The sequence below is a fragment of the Trichosurus vulpecula genome, chromosome 6 (genome assembly GCF_011100635.1).
Source record: "Trichosurus vulpecula isolate mTriVul1 chromosome 6, mTriVul1.pri, whole genome shotgun sequence".
NCBI lineage: Eukaryota > Metazoa > Chordata > Mammalia > Diprotodontia > Phalangeridae > Trichosurus > Trichosurus vulpecula.
The window spans coordinates 72,512,093-72,527,748 of NC_050578.1; the positions used below are offsets into that span (position 1 = coordinate 72,512,093).

General features: G+C 37.7%; 1 protein-coding gene across 3 annotated transcripts in view; it reads left to right on the plus strand.

Annotated features, from left to right (window-relative positions):
* Positions 1 to 15,656, plus strand: part of PRKG2 (protein kinase cGMP-dependent 2) — a 123,829-nt gene that overhangs the window by 53,882 nt on the left and 54,291 nt on the right. For 2 of the 3 annotated variants that reach the window (XM_036764391.1, XM_036764390.1), the window contains exons 7-10: positions 4,652 to 4,746; positions 8,884 to 8,952; positions 11,424 to 11,522; positions 14,328 to 14,481. In XM_036764391.1, coding sequence (XP_036620286.1) covers positions 4,652 to 4,746; positions 8,884 to 8,952; positions 11,424 to 11,522; positions 14,328 to 14,481 — 417 coding nt within the window. The remainder of the gene's footprint in view (positions 1 to 4,651; positions 4,747 to 8,883; positions 8,953 to 11,423; positions 11,523 to 14,327; positions 14,482 to 15,656) is intronic. The other variant, XM_036764392.1, reaches the window with a different exon arrangement.

Sequence of the window (15,656 nt, forward strand, 5' to 3'; positions counted from 1 at the left end):
AGTTATGATGAAACATGGAGCCTCTGGTTCTCTATTTTGTCAGCCTTTTATTTTTTTGTGGTCTTCTACCATCTCAACAATTGCATTTTGTTCATTTTCTATGAAGGGAAAAGATTAACACAAAGAGAGATGGAAATATTCAGTTTATTGGAGAGATAAATAGTTGGGGAGAAAAGAGAAAGATGGCTGTATTTGAGGTGATTGGGTGATGTGACGATGTTCAGATATGCAAAATGCACCTAAGTTCTCCATGGGTTTATATAGATGTCATGTCATCATAACGAAATGAACTACACCTCAGTTGTAACCAAATCACAGTCTATACATACAAATGATGTCATCGCCTAACACAAGCACTCTCATTGTGATGACAAAGCATTTTGGCTCCAAGTAATGAGTGTGGGTTAGGAGGTGGTAGAAGGGATCTTAAGGGATCTTTAAGTATCTCTTTTTGAAAATGATGGAGCCTAGGTCCCTGCCAGAGAAATTTAGTTAATGTCTAAAAGGTTATCTAGGTAGTAAATTGGAGTTAAGGTTCCAACACAAGTCCTCTGACTTCAAATCCAGTTCCCATTCCACTGTAATACTCTTCCAACAATTGGTAACTGCAATTTTAGCAAACACCTATTAAAGCCCTACTGTATACAGGGCACTGTGTAGGGTGCTTGGGCTCATACAAGGTTCAGGTGAGACATAGCCATTGGCTTCATAGCACCTCCATTCAAATAGGGAGATAGACACAAATACATAAAATTATGATATAAAATAATATTCATTAAGGACACTGTGAAGGTGGAAGCAAAGTGTTAGATTGAAGTTGTGGGTGGAAAGTCTTTATTCATCAGGTGGATCAAGTAAGTATTTATGGAGAAGATAAAGTTTGGATTTTAAAGGATGGAAGGGAATTCAATAGGTGAAGGGCATAGGAAGAACATTCTAGGCAGAAGAAATAGTGTGGGCCGAGGCCTGGACCTGGGGAAGTGAAAGCCGGGCACATTTAGATGACTGAGTAAGCTCATTTGGTAGAGCTTAGAGCATTTTTCAGGAATAGCATGAGATTAGACTGAAAAGGTTGAATGACCCCTGATTATGGAATGCCTTGAATGTCAAGCAGAAAACTTAAAATTTACATGATATGCAACAAGGAGACACTGAAGGTTTTTTGTTTTATTTTATTTTTTTTTTAAGCAAAGGAAGGATAAAAACCGTTCTAAATATAAGAAAATATGATGATTGGATTGGGGGCGAGGAACACTCAATTGACATTTTTTTTGTCTCCCTCAATTACACAATGAAGAAAGGAAACCTTATTCTTATACTTGAGATCTATGTAGTACTGTGATCCTGAAGGTAATGAATATGGTAAGGTCTTCCTCTAAAAATATGCTTTGTTGAACATCAGAAACTTCATACAGGAGAAAAACTTAATGAATGTAGTGAATGTGGGAAGGCCTTCCTTTGGAAGAGAAATTTTACTCAACATTGGAGAATTCATACTCGAGAAGAAACCTTTTGAATATAATGAATGTGAAAAGACCTTCTGCCAGAAAACAGATTCTTGAACATCAGAAAATTCATGCTGGAGAGAAACCCAATAAATGTAATGAATGTGAGATCTTCGGCTGGAAGACAATACTTACAGGTCACCAGAGAATTCATACTGGAGAGAAAACTTATGAATGTAGTAAATATGAGAAGGCCTTCTGCCAGAAGACAGGAGTGATACTGGAGTGAAACCATGTGAATGTAATGGATGTGAGAAGGTCTTTAGCTAGAAGACAATACTTAACTGATCACCAGAGAATTCATACTGGAGAGAAACCATGTGAATGTAATGAATGTGAAAAAACCTACAGCTAGAAGATAGGACTTAATCAGCATCAGAGAACTCATACTGGAGAGTAACCATATGAGTTCAATGAATGTAAGAAGGCCTTCAGCTGGAAGACATGATTTAATGATTATCAGAGAATTCACACTGGAGAAAAACCATATTGATGTAATGAATGTGGGGAGATTTTCAGAGTTCATACTGGAAAGAAACAATTTGTATGTAATGAATATAAGAAGACTTTCATCTGGAAGACAAAATTTATTGAACATCAGAAAGTTGATTTAGAAGAGAAGCCTTAGGAAGGTGATGAATATGAAAAGGGCTGTCAAGTGGAGCTCAGATTTTACTCAACATCAGAGAATTTACGCGGGAGAGAAACCTTATAAATGTAATGACCATGAGAAGGCCTTCAGATAGAGCACAGAACTTAGGGAAGACCAGGTAATTCATACCAGAATGAAATCATAGATGTAGATGTTGTCACGGCTTTCCTGGAAAAGGAAGAGCAGCCTATAAAACCTCAGATAATTCACATGGGACAGAAAACTAATAGTGGGTTTTCCTAGATACAAGTTGCTTAATCATTATCAGTAGATTCATAGAGGAAATAACTATGACTGAAGTAAAATTGTGAAGATCTCCTTTGAGAGTAGACATAGAATTCGGATTGAAGAAAAGCTGTGGTAATATAATATCTTAGAAATTTAAGGAAAACAGGATTTCAATCCAAGAAATTCCCACTGAAAATTAACACATTTAAACTAATTGTAAATTCATATAAATAAAACACATCCCTGTCTCATTTCCTGCGAAAAGTTACCTAGGGACCCTTGAATTAACTCCCACACTCCCCACTGTACTAATTGGGGAATGATGTGAGTCAAGACACTGGAGAAGACCTACTATAGTTGAAGTTAACTTTGCCTCCAAATAGATTTATCTGGGAAATAGCTATAGGCCTTTTGGTCAAGGTAGATTTTTAAGACTTTGGTGAAGTAGCTCCTGAGGTGGCTTTCTTACTTACTGCTTTTAATTTCTTTGCTGGCAACTTTTACCTGCTTTCATCTTCTGGATTGCTTTTTGTCACTTTGTATATTACCTTTTGCAGGGGATTGTTGGATATTTTTTTTTATTGAAGGGATTGTTTATCTGAATTCCCAGGCTCTAAGCCATTACATCAGGCATGGGACCTCAGCTAGAACTTGTGCGACAACATTAAATCATGAAATTTAGAATTGGAAGGGACCTCAGTTATCTCATCCTACCCATACCAGAAAAAGAATCCTCATTACAACATCCTAGACGAGTGGCCACCCGTTTTCTGCTCGAAGGCCTTCAGTGAGGAGGAATGCACTAACTTCTAAAGGCGTCTCCTTTAACTTCTAGACAATTTCAGAATTTTTTCCTGACATTAAGCCTATATTTGACCCTTTGTGATACTCATCTATTGTTCCTGGTTATGCCCTCTAGGGTCAAACAGAACAAATTTAATCTCTCTTCTACATTATAGCCCTTTAGATTATTGAAGAAGAGGATCTTATCTTGTTCCTCTATCCCCACCTTCTCTCCTGGTCTTCTCAGTAAACATCCTCCATTCCTTCAGCCACTCCCCATGCCACATGGGTTCAAGAGTTTTTATCATCATGATTGCCTTTATCTATGGCCAGATTACTTCTCGATGGATTTCATTTGGTGCCTAGGAAGGTTATATTATAACATATGTCTCATCTCCCCAGAGACAGTGGGGCAATTAACCCTGAGAATTCCAGGGGAGTAAAAAACAAACAAAAAACCTGGGACCTGTACTATAGGACCCCAGAAAGATTGATATTTCATTGACCTGATTGTCTGGGATATTCTGGATCAATTCTGAACTATCCTAGAATTTAACTGAACTTCTGGTGGCCCTAGAATGAAAGATAAATAAATCAGGGTGATCATTCTTATTTAATTAACTGGAAAGGGTGAAAAGGGATGTGTCATTTTTAATACACTTAAAAAAATCTTGAGCTAACTGACATGGTTTCAATATATATTATCAGAAGATTCAGCTTAGTATTGAGATTCATTTCTCAGCCAAAATGAGTCAATATAGCTGTCAAGATTCTATAGATTTACCTAGAGGTGAGATTAAATGGCATGACTTTTTGCAGTTGAGCCTTAATGGGCATTTGTAGCCAGCTGTTGTCCCACAATTCTGGATGTGACACAAGCAGCAAGTTGTATTAAGAAACCTCCCTGCCTTGCTGTCCCATTACTGGGAAAACTTTCCAATCAACCACGTGAGAAGGTTTTCCTTAAGTTACTGAATAGATTTATAAATCGCATTTCTTATCGTAGCCTTCCATTTCCCCAGTAATATGATTTTAATGAATAAACAAATAATCTTTTAATATATTTGTAGCTAATATGTGTATCTCTAAAGTTAAAATTTAGACTCACATAAAAATTCCATAGGAACCAAAAAAGCCCTCCTTATGTTTGTTGTTAGAAGATAAGCATCTAGAACCCCATTGTTATTATGTATATTCACCAGCACCTGGGGTTGTGGAGGAAGGAATATTCATTTTTATATACATTCCTGAGCCTGTTTGTCCTGACATTCCCTTTTTTTCTATTTCCTATCGTGCTTAATAAGTACTTTTTGACTTGACGTGAGTCTTGTGCCATACTAGAGCTGTCATCAGAATTTGTAAATGACTTCAAAGAACATTTGTTGAATGCCTACTATGTGCTCAGCATGCCTACCTCTTTTATGGATATCAGAATAATTAAAACATGAGTTTGGTGAACTTCTTTTGTTTTATTGCTGCCCAGGTGAAAGTCACTCAGAGTACTGAAGGCTACGATCAACCTCAGCTGATTAAAACACTGCAAAAAGGTGATTACTTTGGAGAAAAGGCTCTCATCAGGTTGGTACACTGTTTGGGAATGATATTTCTACATATTTTTTTAAAATGAAGTTCTATTTTTTAATTAACAGAAATCTACTTCTCCCTCCTACACCCATCCCACTTGAAAAAAGAAAAACAAAATCCTTGTAACAAACATGCATAATCAAGCAAATGTATGTATGTATAATATATATTGTATATGAATATTACATGTACACATATATACATACAGACATGTCTATCTATCCATCTATCCATCCATCCATCCATCCATCTATCTATCTATCTATCTATCTATCTATCTATCTGTCTGTCTGTCTGTCTGTCTGTCTGTCTGTCCGTCTGTCTGTCTGTCTGTCTATCTCATCTGTCCATCTATTTATCTATCTATCTATCTATCTATCTATCTATCTATCTATCTATCTATCTATCTATCTCTTTATCCATCACATTCTGCAGCCTGAATCTATCACCTCTCCTCCATGGCTGATTATTGCATTGATCAAAATTCTTTGAGCCTTCAAACTACACATGCTTTTAAAGTGTTGTTACTATACAAGTTGTTCTCATAGTTCTGTTCATTTAATTTTTCACCAGTTTATACAAGTCTCCAAAATTGTTTATTTTTATAGTAATGTTGTTATTGTATAAATTGTTCTCCTGATTCTGCTCATTTTATTCTGCATTAGCTCACACAGTTCTTTCCACGTCTCTTTGAAATTATCTATTTCCTCATTTCATACTGCACAGTTGTGTCCCATTGTGTTCATATATTACAATTTGTTCGATTGATAGATATTCTCAATTGATAGACATTCTCTTAGTGTCCAGTCTCCTGCCACCACAAAAGAGCTGCCATAATATTTTTCGTACATATACGACCAGTTCCTCTTTCTTTGGCATACAGCCCTAGAAGTGGTATAACTGGGTCAAGGGGCATGCACCATTCTGTAACTTTTTGTGTATAATTCAAAATTGCTTTCCAGAATGGTTAGACCCATTCATATCTCTACCAATACAGCATCAACATGCCCATTTTCCCAGAGCCCTTCTAACATGTGTTATTTGATTTTTTGGTCATCCTTGCCATTCTGATGGTTGTGAGGCAGAATCTCACAATTGCTTTGATTTACATTTATCTAATTATTGGAGTATTTTTCATATGATTATAGATAGCCTGGGTTTCTTCTCTTGAGAATTGCTTACTCATATCTTTAGATCATTTATCAAGCAGGGTATAGATCTTATTCTTATAAATTTGTATCAGTTCCATATATAGATAGATAGATATAGATACTACATGTATGTGTAGATAGATAAAGATATAAGAAATGATACCTTTATCAGAGAATCTTCCTGCAAAAATTTCCCTAGCTAATTTTTTTCCTTTTAATAGTAGCTTTGTTGGATTTGATTGTACAAAAAACTTTTAAACATTATGTAATCAAAATTAGCCATTTTATCTTCTGTGATCCTCTCTATCCCTTGCTTGGTTGTGAAATTTTCTTCTATCCAATAGACCTGCTATTTCTTAAATGTATTTCCTATATCAGATTCTTTTTTATGAAGTGAACCAATCTAATTTGTGCAAAAATTTTGTTTCTGTTTAACCCAAACCAGTAAATATTGCAAATTTAAATTAAATTTTATACATTTTTTTCAATTGATTTGATCTTAGAATAATCTAGTTTTGTACAGGAGATGAAACAGGGGCAAATGACTAAATGAACACAAAGGTGGTGAGCTATTGGAAGGGACTAAGAAGTGCTCCTATGCATACATCCTTTGACACTTAATAGCTATGTGGTCCTGGTCAACTTTTTTTCATATTCTTTGACCGTATATCTATTGGAGAATGGCTTTTGGTCATATATAGTTCTTTTAATTGCCTACATATCTTACATATCAGATCAGAGATATTTGATAGAAACGACTTTTTCCTGACAATTTTTCCTTTTAACCTTTGATAATTTAGATTGTTGATGGTATTAAACAATCTGAAAAAGATTTTTCAAAGCAAATTGAATTTTTTTCCTCAAGGCTATATGTATTTCAAATCTGTTACTTAGAGTATGCAATTTAACACTGAATTTATGCTACCTATTTTTCATTTGCCATGGGATCTGAAATAAAAATACATTATGCACCAACCAATTTATCTATAAGCGTATATTAATTGTCTACTTTGTGCCAAGCTTCGTGCTAGGTGCTGAGAATAAAAAGACAAAAATTAAATTGTTCCTGCCCTCAAGGAGCTTATATTCTGTTTGGATGAGACAATACATACATACAGACAGACAGTCAGATGGAGAAATAGATAGGTAGATATTAATACATAAAGATAAATACCAGATAAATTTGTGGAGAGAGAAGCAGTTTGGGGGAGGAGTTGAGGAAAGGTCTCATACAGGAAGTGGTGTTTGAGCTGAGTTTTGAAGGAATTTAGGGATTTCCAGCAGCAAAGATGAGGAGAGGATACATTCTAGTCATGGGAGAGAGCTTGTAAAAGTAGAGAAATGTCTGTGAGAGACAGGAAGAAGCCACTTTGGTTGTACTGAACATATGCCCAATCTGAATTTAAGCAGATTTAATTTCAATTGTGGTTAACATACTTTTCATGTAAAGCCTATGAATCAGATTACCAAGGTTTGAATTACCTCAGAAATTTTCAAAGATGCTGTGATTTTAATGCTCCCTAGAAAAGGAATATATCTTCTTTGGATACTTAAAAAGGAAATTTGTCATATATTTTAGCTAGGTTGATTTTAATTATTCCAATGAAGAATATGATTTGACCCTCTTGTAATGGCCAAACAACCCCCAAAGCCATTTCAGTGTCACAAAGCTAAAGCCAGAGAGAAAGAAAATGCCAGCAAACAGTGTTATTTGCTTTTTTGTTTTGTCACTACTTAAAGCTACTGTTGTTCACCCTGTCAGAATGGCTTTCTTTCTATTTCTAAGGTTGGACACAAACTTACCTCAGGGGTGCTTTTAGAATCTATTAAAATAAATCCTTAGGGTTTACATAGTGATTTCAAAAATAAACTTCATAAGCTCTCAAGATTTCATTCAAAGTACTGTTTTCTCATAAGAACTCAGAGGCCTGCCTCTGTTTTGTAATAGGAATTTACATGTCAGACACACGACCCACAAGCTAAGTCTGAAATCAGCATTCCTGCAAATTACTATGTATCGGTTGTGGATGAGCTACCCTCCTTATTGCCAAGAAAGGCTTTTAAGTTTCTTGCTGTTTTATTATAGCAAGCTTCTAATGAGTATGAAAGAACAGAGGTGGTGTCACTTGGATACAAGGCTTCTGAGTGATGATAGCACGTAGTGCTCAAGGAAATACAGGCTGCATTGTTTGGAGACATGGGAAAGAAATCTGCTTCCCTAGAGAGCATAGGGTTGTCTGTCCACTTCCCACATCCATATGTGCTCTTCTGGGGGTCACCTTAGGATGGTGACTCTCAGAATGGTGAACACTCATATATTTGTGTTTACATTACTGAATGTAGCGGGAGCATCTTTATTATTTGGGTAGCTTTATTGGAGTCAGTCTGTCATGGTCAAGAAAGAGTCAGAAAGATGTGGGTTCATTTCTCTTATCTGATGCTTGCTAACTTTGGGACCATGAGTCACTTAGACTCTCAGTGTCAAAGGCAACTTTCTCAGACTATCAGTTGCAGATCAATTGCTTATCTGCATTGATTTAAGGAGTTTCCACACCCGGAATTCCTTGTACCAATAGAATCACAAAACTGGACCAAAGATAGAATAGGTAGGAAGGTGGGGAGGTAGATTGGGGGGTGAATGGATGGATGGATGGATAGACACATGGATAAGAATCAAACATATAGATACAAATGTCTCGATTATTATTATATTATTGAAAGTCATAGTGGAGGCTCCTAGCATCTGAAAAAGGGAATACTCATGAATGAAGAACACTGCAGACAGAAGTAGACATTTAGTGAAATTCTTTTACCCAGTACTTGTAATACCAAATAATCAATCATGTATCCTTTGTCATTTATTGATTGAAAGTGTTATAACAGAGATATTATTGCTTAGGGGACATTGATTGGTGCATTTGTCATATGTATTTCTAACTTCTTAGCAGAAGTGAAAGGTGTCTTTTTTTCCCCTCAACAGTGATGACGTCAGATCAGCTAACATCATCGCAGAAGAAAATGATGTGGCATGTTTGGTTATTGATCGAGAGTGAGTACCCTCCTATTGTTGGAGAAAGGCTATCTCTGATGCAGGAATCCTTGTTCTTATCTTTTTCCAAGAGGAAATTCTTCCCCTGCATCACCACTTAAAAATCCTGATCCATATTCTCATCTACAAGTCAATTCTCCAGTTCAAAATGTCTAATTGGCAATTGTTGTTGTGGGACTGAAGCTCAGGGAAGAGAGTGGGTCTTGATAAAAAGATGTGTGAGTCACTTGCATAGAGATAATAATTAAACCCTGGCTCATGAAATTACCAAGGGAGAAAGGACAGAAGGAGAAGAGAGTGTAGGACAGAAGCTTAGGGTACACCCACAGTGAGGGGTCATGTCACAGGGTTGGGGAATCTGCGGTCTTGAGGCCACATGTGGCCCTTTAGGTCCTCAAGTGTGGACCTTTGACTGAATCCAAACTTTACATTCTGGGAATGTTCATGTTCAGTCAAACGGCCTCACTTGAGGACCTAGAAGGCCCCATGTGACTTTAAGGCCATAGGTTCCCTACCCCTGGATGATATGGATAATAAGCCAGCAAGGAGACAGAGAAGGAGTGGTCAGGAAGGATAAGCATCTTGAAGACCCAGAGTAGAGAAAGTGTGCAGGAGGAGAGAATGGTCAACGATGCCAGATGCAGTAGATATGTAGAAGAAGGTGAAAAGTGAGAACATGCCATCAGATTACAATAAATATCAGATTAAAATAAATAAATACTAAAATATCATTGGTAACTTTAGAGAGAGCAATTTCAGTTGAGTTGATGGATGGGGTTAGAAATCATATTGCAAAGGTTTGAGTAGTGAGTGGGAGAACAGGAAGCAAAGGCATCACGTGTAGACAGCTTTTTCAGAGTTGGACTGAGAAAGGGAGGAGCCATTTAGGGTGACAGCTTCAGGGTCTAGTGAAAGTTGTTTTTTTTTTTTTTAAAGAATAGGGAAGATCTGAGTGTGTCTGATGGCATTAGATAGGAAGAGTTTGAAGATTTGGGAGTATATAAATAACTATAATATGAGGTCGAAGTGTGTGGGTGTCATTTGAGAGATAGGAGCGCCATGTGGAGGAAATTTCAGAGAATAACCCAATGAAGGAGTTTCGAAGGTGAGCAGTGATATACTTTTCCATGTTGCAGAGACATTTGAGGGGAAGGAACACTTCAGGGGATCTGGATCTGGACAGAGCATTAGAAAATATAGCATCTAATTCCTTTATTTTATAGATGACCAAGTGGATCCCCAGGGAGATTAAGAGATTTGCCCAAGGTCACCCAGGTAGTAAGTAGCTGAGCCAGGATTCAAACTCAGGCTTGAGCCTCTGAGTAAAGCGTTCTTCCCAGCTCTTTGCTACCATCCATGGAACAAAGGGAGTAGGTGACGACTTTGCACAAATACACAAAAAATTATTTGAAGTGTGGTGAGGAGAAGCAGGATGATTCAGGTCTTCATACAGACATGCAGAGTTAAGACTAAGACATTTAGATTAAATAGATGGAGACATTTTCGCATTGTCTTACCATGACATGTAGGTTTGAAGGCTCTGTCCTAAAAAGCAGGAAAGGCCTGCTTGGCATATTGGCCCACTGTTAGGCCATGTATGCCTTGTCTAAGCACCAAAATGGTAAATGTGGAGGGACTTGTCACCAGAGGGTTTGTTTGCCACCAGGTGTTAAATTTTGTTTAGCTATAGCAACTTGTGAACACTTTCTTCTAAGGCATGGTGACCTAATGGGTGGAGAGGGTACCTATCCTGATGAAATTAAGGCTTCTTAGAGTATTGGCAGAAATAAGGATATGAAGAAATGTGAAGAGAAGAATATTCTGGGGTCAGAGGGAAGAATACTCCATCCTTAATTTTCAGTGGACAAAAGCCTCATTTAGCTACACTAATGTCGTTGGCCTCTGAGATCAAATTATCCAGTAAACATGTAATAATGTGGGCTTGTTGGCAGGAATGAACGGTACCACTGCATTTCTCCTAGCCTTCAGTGGAAAAATCCAGAGGGCATCTTTACCCTCTCACTGATAACCCCGACTACTTTCTTGAACCCTGAGAACTGATTCTATGGGGTGTTCCAAAAGTTTTAGTGCAGTTTTAAGCTTTGATAGCATAGTTTGGGGACACCCCATATAATTTTGTTAGTATTCTTTGAGAGGCTGTGTAGCACATTAGTGCTACACCAGCATTAGTGTCAGGAGGACATGGATTTACACCAGCTGTGTGGGCCTAGGCAAGTACCTGAACCCCAGACAATCAACAAGGCTTTACAAGTTACAGACAATTTGAACAGGTGCATTATTGAAGGGATCTTCCAAACCGGGACTTCCCTATACCAATGAAATGAAAGGCCCAGAGCCACTGCCAAAAGAAAAACAAAATTAATGCTCTACAACTTAAATCAACTTTAAAAAAATAGCTATAATTTAATTGGTATAGGGAGAAGGGTGACTGTGAGTGTTTTCCTTTTTAGAACATTCAGTCAAACAGTTGGGACCTTCGAAGAACTCCAAAAGTACCTTGAGGGATATGTGGCGAACTTGAACCGTGATGATGAAAAAAGGCATGCCAAGTAAGTGGGAGACATTTTACCCAGAGTGGGCATCATCTTTTGGTAGCTCCCACAGAAGGGAAGACCATCTAGCTGATTGGGGTTGCTTTAGGGGTAAGAAGAGGCTTCTAATCCCCAGTCATTCCCCTGGATGCCTCTTTAGCCAGGAAATAGCATGTGAGAAATAGGAAAAAAAATCCAAATAGATTTGGAAGAGTATTATCAAATTCCCAGTGTGAGCGATGCCACACTTTCCTTGTCTGTTGATGATGCAGGAAGTGTGAAGGGAATGTTTCTGGTAAGAAGGTCCCTAAGAATAAGTTGTCTCCTTGGACTGCCATCTAATCTACTCTACCAGTATGAAATCTAGGAGTGAGAATGTCTAAGAATCAATCAACAAATTTTCAATTAATTAATATTAGTATACAATATATTATATGAGAGTATTATTATAATATAATTATTGATATATCATTATTATTAATTAATTCAACCCCTATGAGCCAGGCATTATGGTAAGTGGTAGTAAGACAAAAGAATGAAGCAATTGCTGCTCTCAAGGGGCTTACATTCTAATGAGGGAGAATGGAGTTTTCTCTCATGCTCGGGCCATCTCTACCACAAAAAAAGTATCATTAATCTCAGGAGAGCCTTAATTCTATACTCTCCTCCTAATTGTAGAGGGGAAAATAGGCTTTGTGTATCATATTTATCACACCTGAAAATGGAGGTTGAGGGAGAACAACAAAGGATTTGTTCTGAGTACTGACTGCTTCAAGGACTTAGGGCAGTGTTTTAATAATTCTAAAGAACCCAAACAGCCACCCAAAGGTAGCCTCTTTTTGAAGAATTATTCTGTATATTGCTAGAAATCAAATAGATATCCATTGTAACTAGTTAGGAGGAAAAAATAGCTTCTGTCATGTATATTGACAAGAAATTGTCTGTCACATGCAAACTATAATCTGACTTGGCCAAATTTTCATATAGAAAAGTGTCAGGTTGAGTATCTCTTGGTAGAGATGGACAAAAATGACCAGAAGTTTGATAACTCAAGATCCTATTTTGGGGAGTGGCCATCTGCTTGGCCAAAGTTGAGTGGATAAAATTCTTACTTACCTTTGGCCTTGTTTGTTTTGTTCTTATGAGGGATGAAATATCACATATGATATTTTATGACAAGTTTAAAGATACTCTGATCTCTCTAGCACCTCTCATATATGTACCCTTCTCTTCACTTACACAGTCCCTTCCTGGTTCAAATCCTTATCATCTCTCACTCAACTACTGGAATAGCTTTCTATTTATATTCCTCACTTGGGGCTTCTTCATGCTCTGAACCATTCTTTCTCCACACAGCTGACAAGACAAAGCATAGACCTAAATGTATCACTCACCCACTCCCCTCAGGAGATACTTGTGGCTCCCTAGTACCCAGAGAGTGAAAGAAACATAAACCCCTCTTTTGGGACTTAAGTCTCTTCACCTCCTGGCCTCTTTCTGCCTTTCCAGCATTCTTACATATTCCCCTCTTCAAAACACTGCAATTCTGCCATCCTGGCCTCCCTGTTGCTCTGCACACCAGATGTTTCTCTCTCTGTTCTCTCTCTCACCCATAAGACTCAGCTAAGGCACTACCTTCTAGATCAAGGGTAGAGAACCTGAGGCCTTGAGGCCACATGTGGCCTTCCAGATCCCTAAGTGCAGCCTTTCGACTGAATCCAAATTTTAAAGGCTGTAGGTTCCCCATCTCTGTTCTAGATGAAGCCTTCCTTAATCCTCCCAGATACCAAGCCCTTCTATCCAAAGCTATGTCATGCATACTGCAAATACGCTTCTATAATATACATGTTGTTTACTCTGCTAGACTCTTAGTTATTTGACCTTAGAGATTGTTTTCCTTTTGTCTTTGTACCCTCAGTGCTTAGCAAAATCCCTGGCAAATAATAGGCATTTTCATAAGTGATTATTTGTTGATTGATTTCTGTAGCACATTGTTTGATTAAAGGCATTTCCCTCCCCTCCTCTGCACTCTCCGGGCTTGAACAGGTCTCTAAAATATGGCAGAGTGGGAACCACACCATAGCACCTCTTTGATGAGCAATCAAGAAGCTTTTCTCTTTTTCTCTTTTGAGCTTACCTGAGAACATTTTGAGGCAAATGCTTTCCTGACACATTTTGCAGAAGCAGACAGAACCTATTAATGTTAATAAATGCCCAGGCCTACATGCACCAGTTAATTACTTCCAAATCACACAGCCACAACTAACAGAAAATTGAAGGCCTGAATTAGAATGAGAACATTCAGTCAAATTCCCACACATTTTTGTAAGGGAGATAATGGCAATTTGCATCCTGTTGTACAATGCTAGTACTGACAGCTCATTAGCATCCAACCCACAGCAACAAACGCTAATCGGAAAAGATGAATAACTATTTTAGAACAGCAATATTTGGAAACAAATTGAACACTTGATTTTTAATGTTTCACATAGCAATGATTATAATTATCCATAGGAAGTCATAAGATTTTATGAAAATCTCAGGTTGCCTTGGGAGGTTTTGCAGTGTGACATTCTAATGAAACAGAGGAAATCTGGTTCTGATTACACCTTTAAAATCACTGGCTCTTAAAGGTAAACTTGGCTGCTTCTTGGTGTCTTTAGACATTTTCCCCCCATTTGATCTAGCATCAAAAATGAGATTGTCTTTGCAGAAGCTCTAGGCAGTAAACCACGAGGTGAAGATAAGATGGGCCTTCACATATAGTATTATATCCTTGGCTAGCCAGAAAGAACAATTCATAATTTTACTTTTTCTCCATAGGAGATCCATGTCTGGCTGGAGGCAGACCAAAGCTCTGTCTCTAGAGATGATTCAGCTGAAGGAGAAAGTGGCCAAATTCTCCTCCTCGTCCCCATTCCAGAACCTCGAGATTGTCACCACACTGGGTGTCGGTGGGTTCGGAAGAGTTGAACTTGTAAGGGGTTTACGTTTCAAACATCCAAGAGAAAATTTTGATTTTAATATTTAATGTGCCTGAGTCCCTAAAATGAGTTTCCCTCCCACCCCTAGTATTTTACAGGACCTCAATCATCAGGTAGATTTCCATGATATAGCACATTATGCTAGACTGAAGGACAGCAATAGAATTTAGATGAACATTACACACTTGGAGGTCTACACTACAAAGTAAATGTTGCCAGTCTAGGTGTTACTGAAAGCTTCCCATAGCAGCACATCCTTTTATAATATTTAATGTGAATGGGAACACCCAAAGAGGACTGTAAGAGATCAATACAGATACAATATTTCAACTTAAAGACCTATTTCAGTAAGAAAAAAAAGGTTATTCTATAGAGGGCCTAATAGGGCTCACCTTGGAAATCTAAGGATTTCATTTATATCTCATAAGCAATATGTGTGCTACCTTTATCTCTCTCTTTCTAATATATACATACATATCATATTATATGAATATACAAATAGGCAAATATATAACATATAAATATATGTGGTATCTATCTATCTGTCTGTCTGTCTATCTATCTCCTCATCAGAACTATAGTCCTCCTTCTTAGACCATAGAGTGGGGGGCCCAGGATGCCTAGCATTGGTATTGGTTATGGAGTATAGTATGGAAAATCTTCTTTACTTGAAATGTCTGTTTCTGAGCTACTGTCTGGGTCTGGTAGACTGTATGACTGGAAGGTGGTCTCTTGGGCTTAGAATCTCCTGAGATAAATGTTTATTAGTCTCAACTTGCTCATCAGAGAGTCTGACTCACCTATTGGTAATAAGCAATTATGGTGGATTGTCTTAGAAATGCCCCCACCAGCTCCTAGAATGGTTTTGAAAGCAAGTAAGTCATCCAGTCTCTACACTACCAAGTATAAAATATTTTCCATAGATCTGCTAATTTGTTTGTTCTGTGGACATGAGAATTTCTCAGCAGAATGCTGTCACCTCATTGGAGGTGCTGATATTGAATTCAAGCATCATATTGTTATTTATTTTAGCATTCTTTCAGACTGAAGTTGTAGCTGGGTTGTAAGCTTCCTTCAGTTTTTATCTTGGTCGAGAGATGTTCTAATTGTGTGTGTCTGCAGTCTCTGTACCTTCAGAGACTCCAAAACACAAATCAGTAGGTAGGCA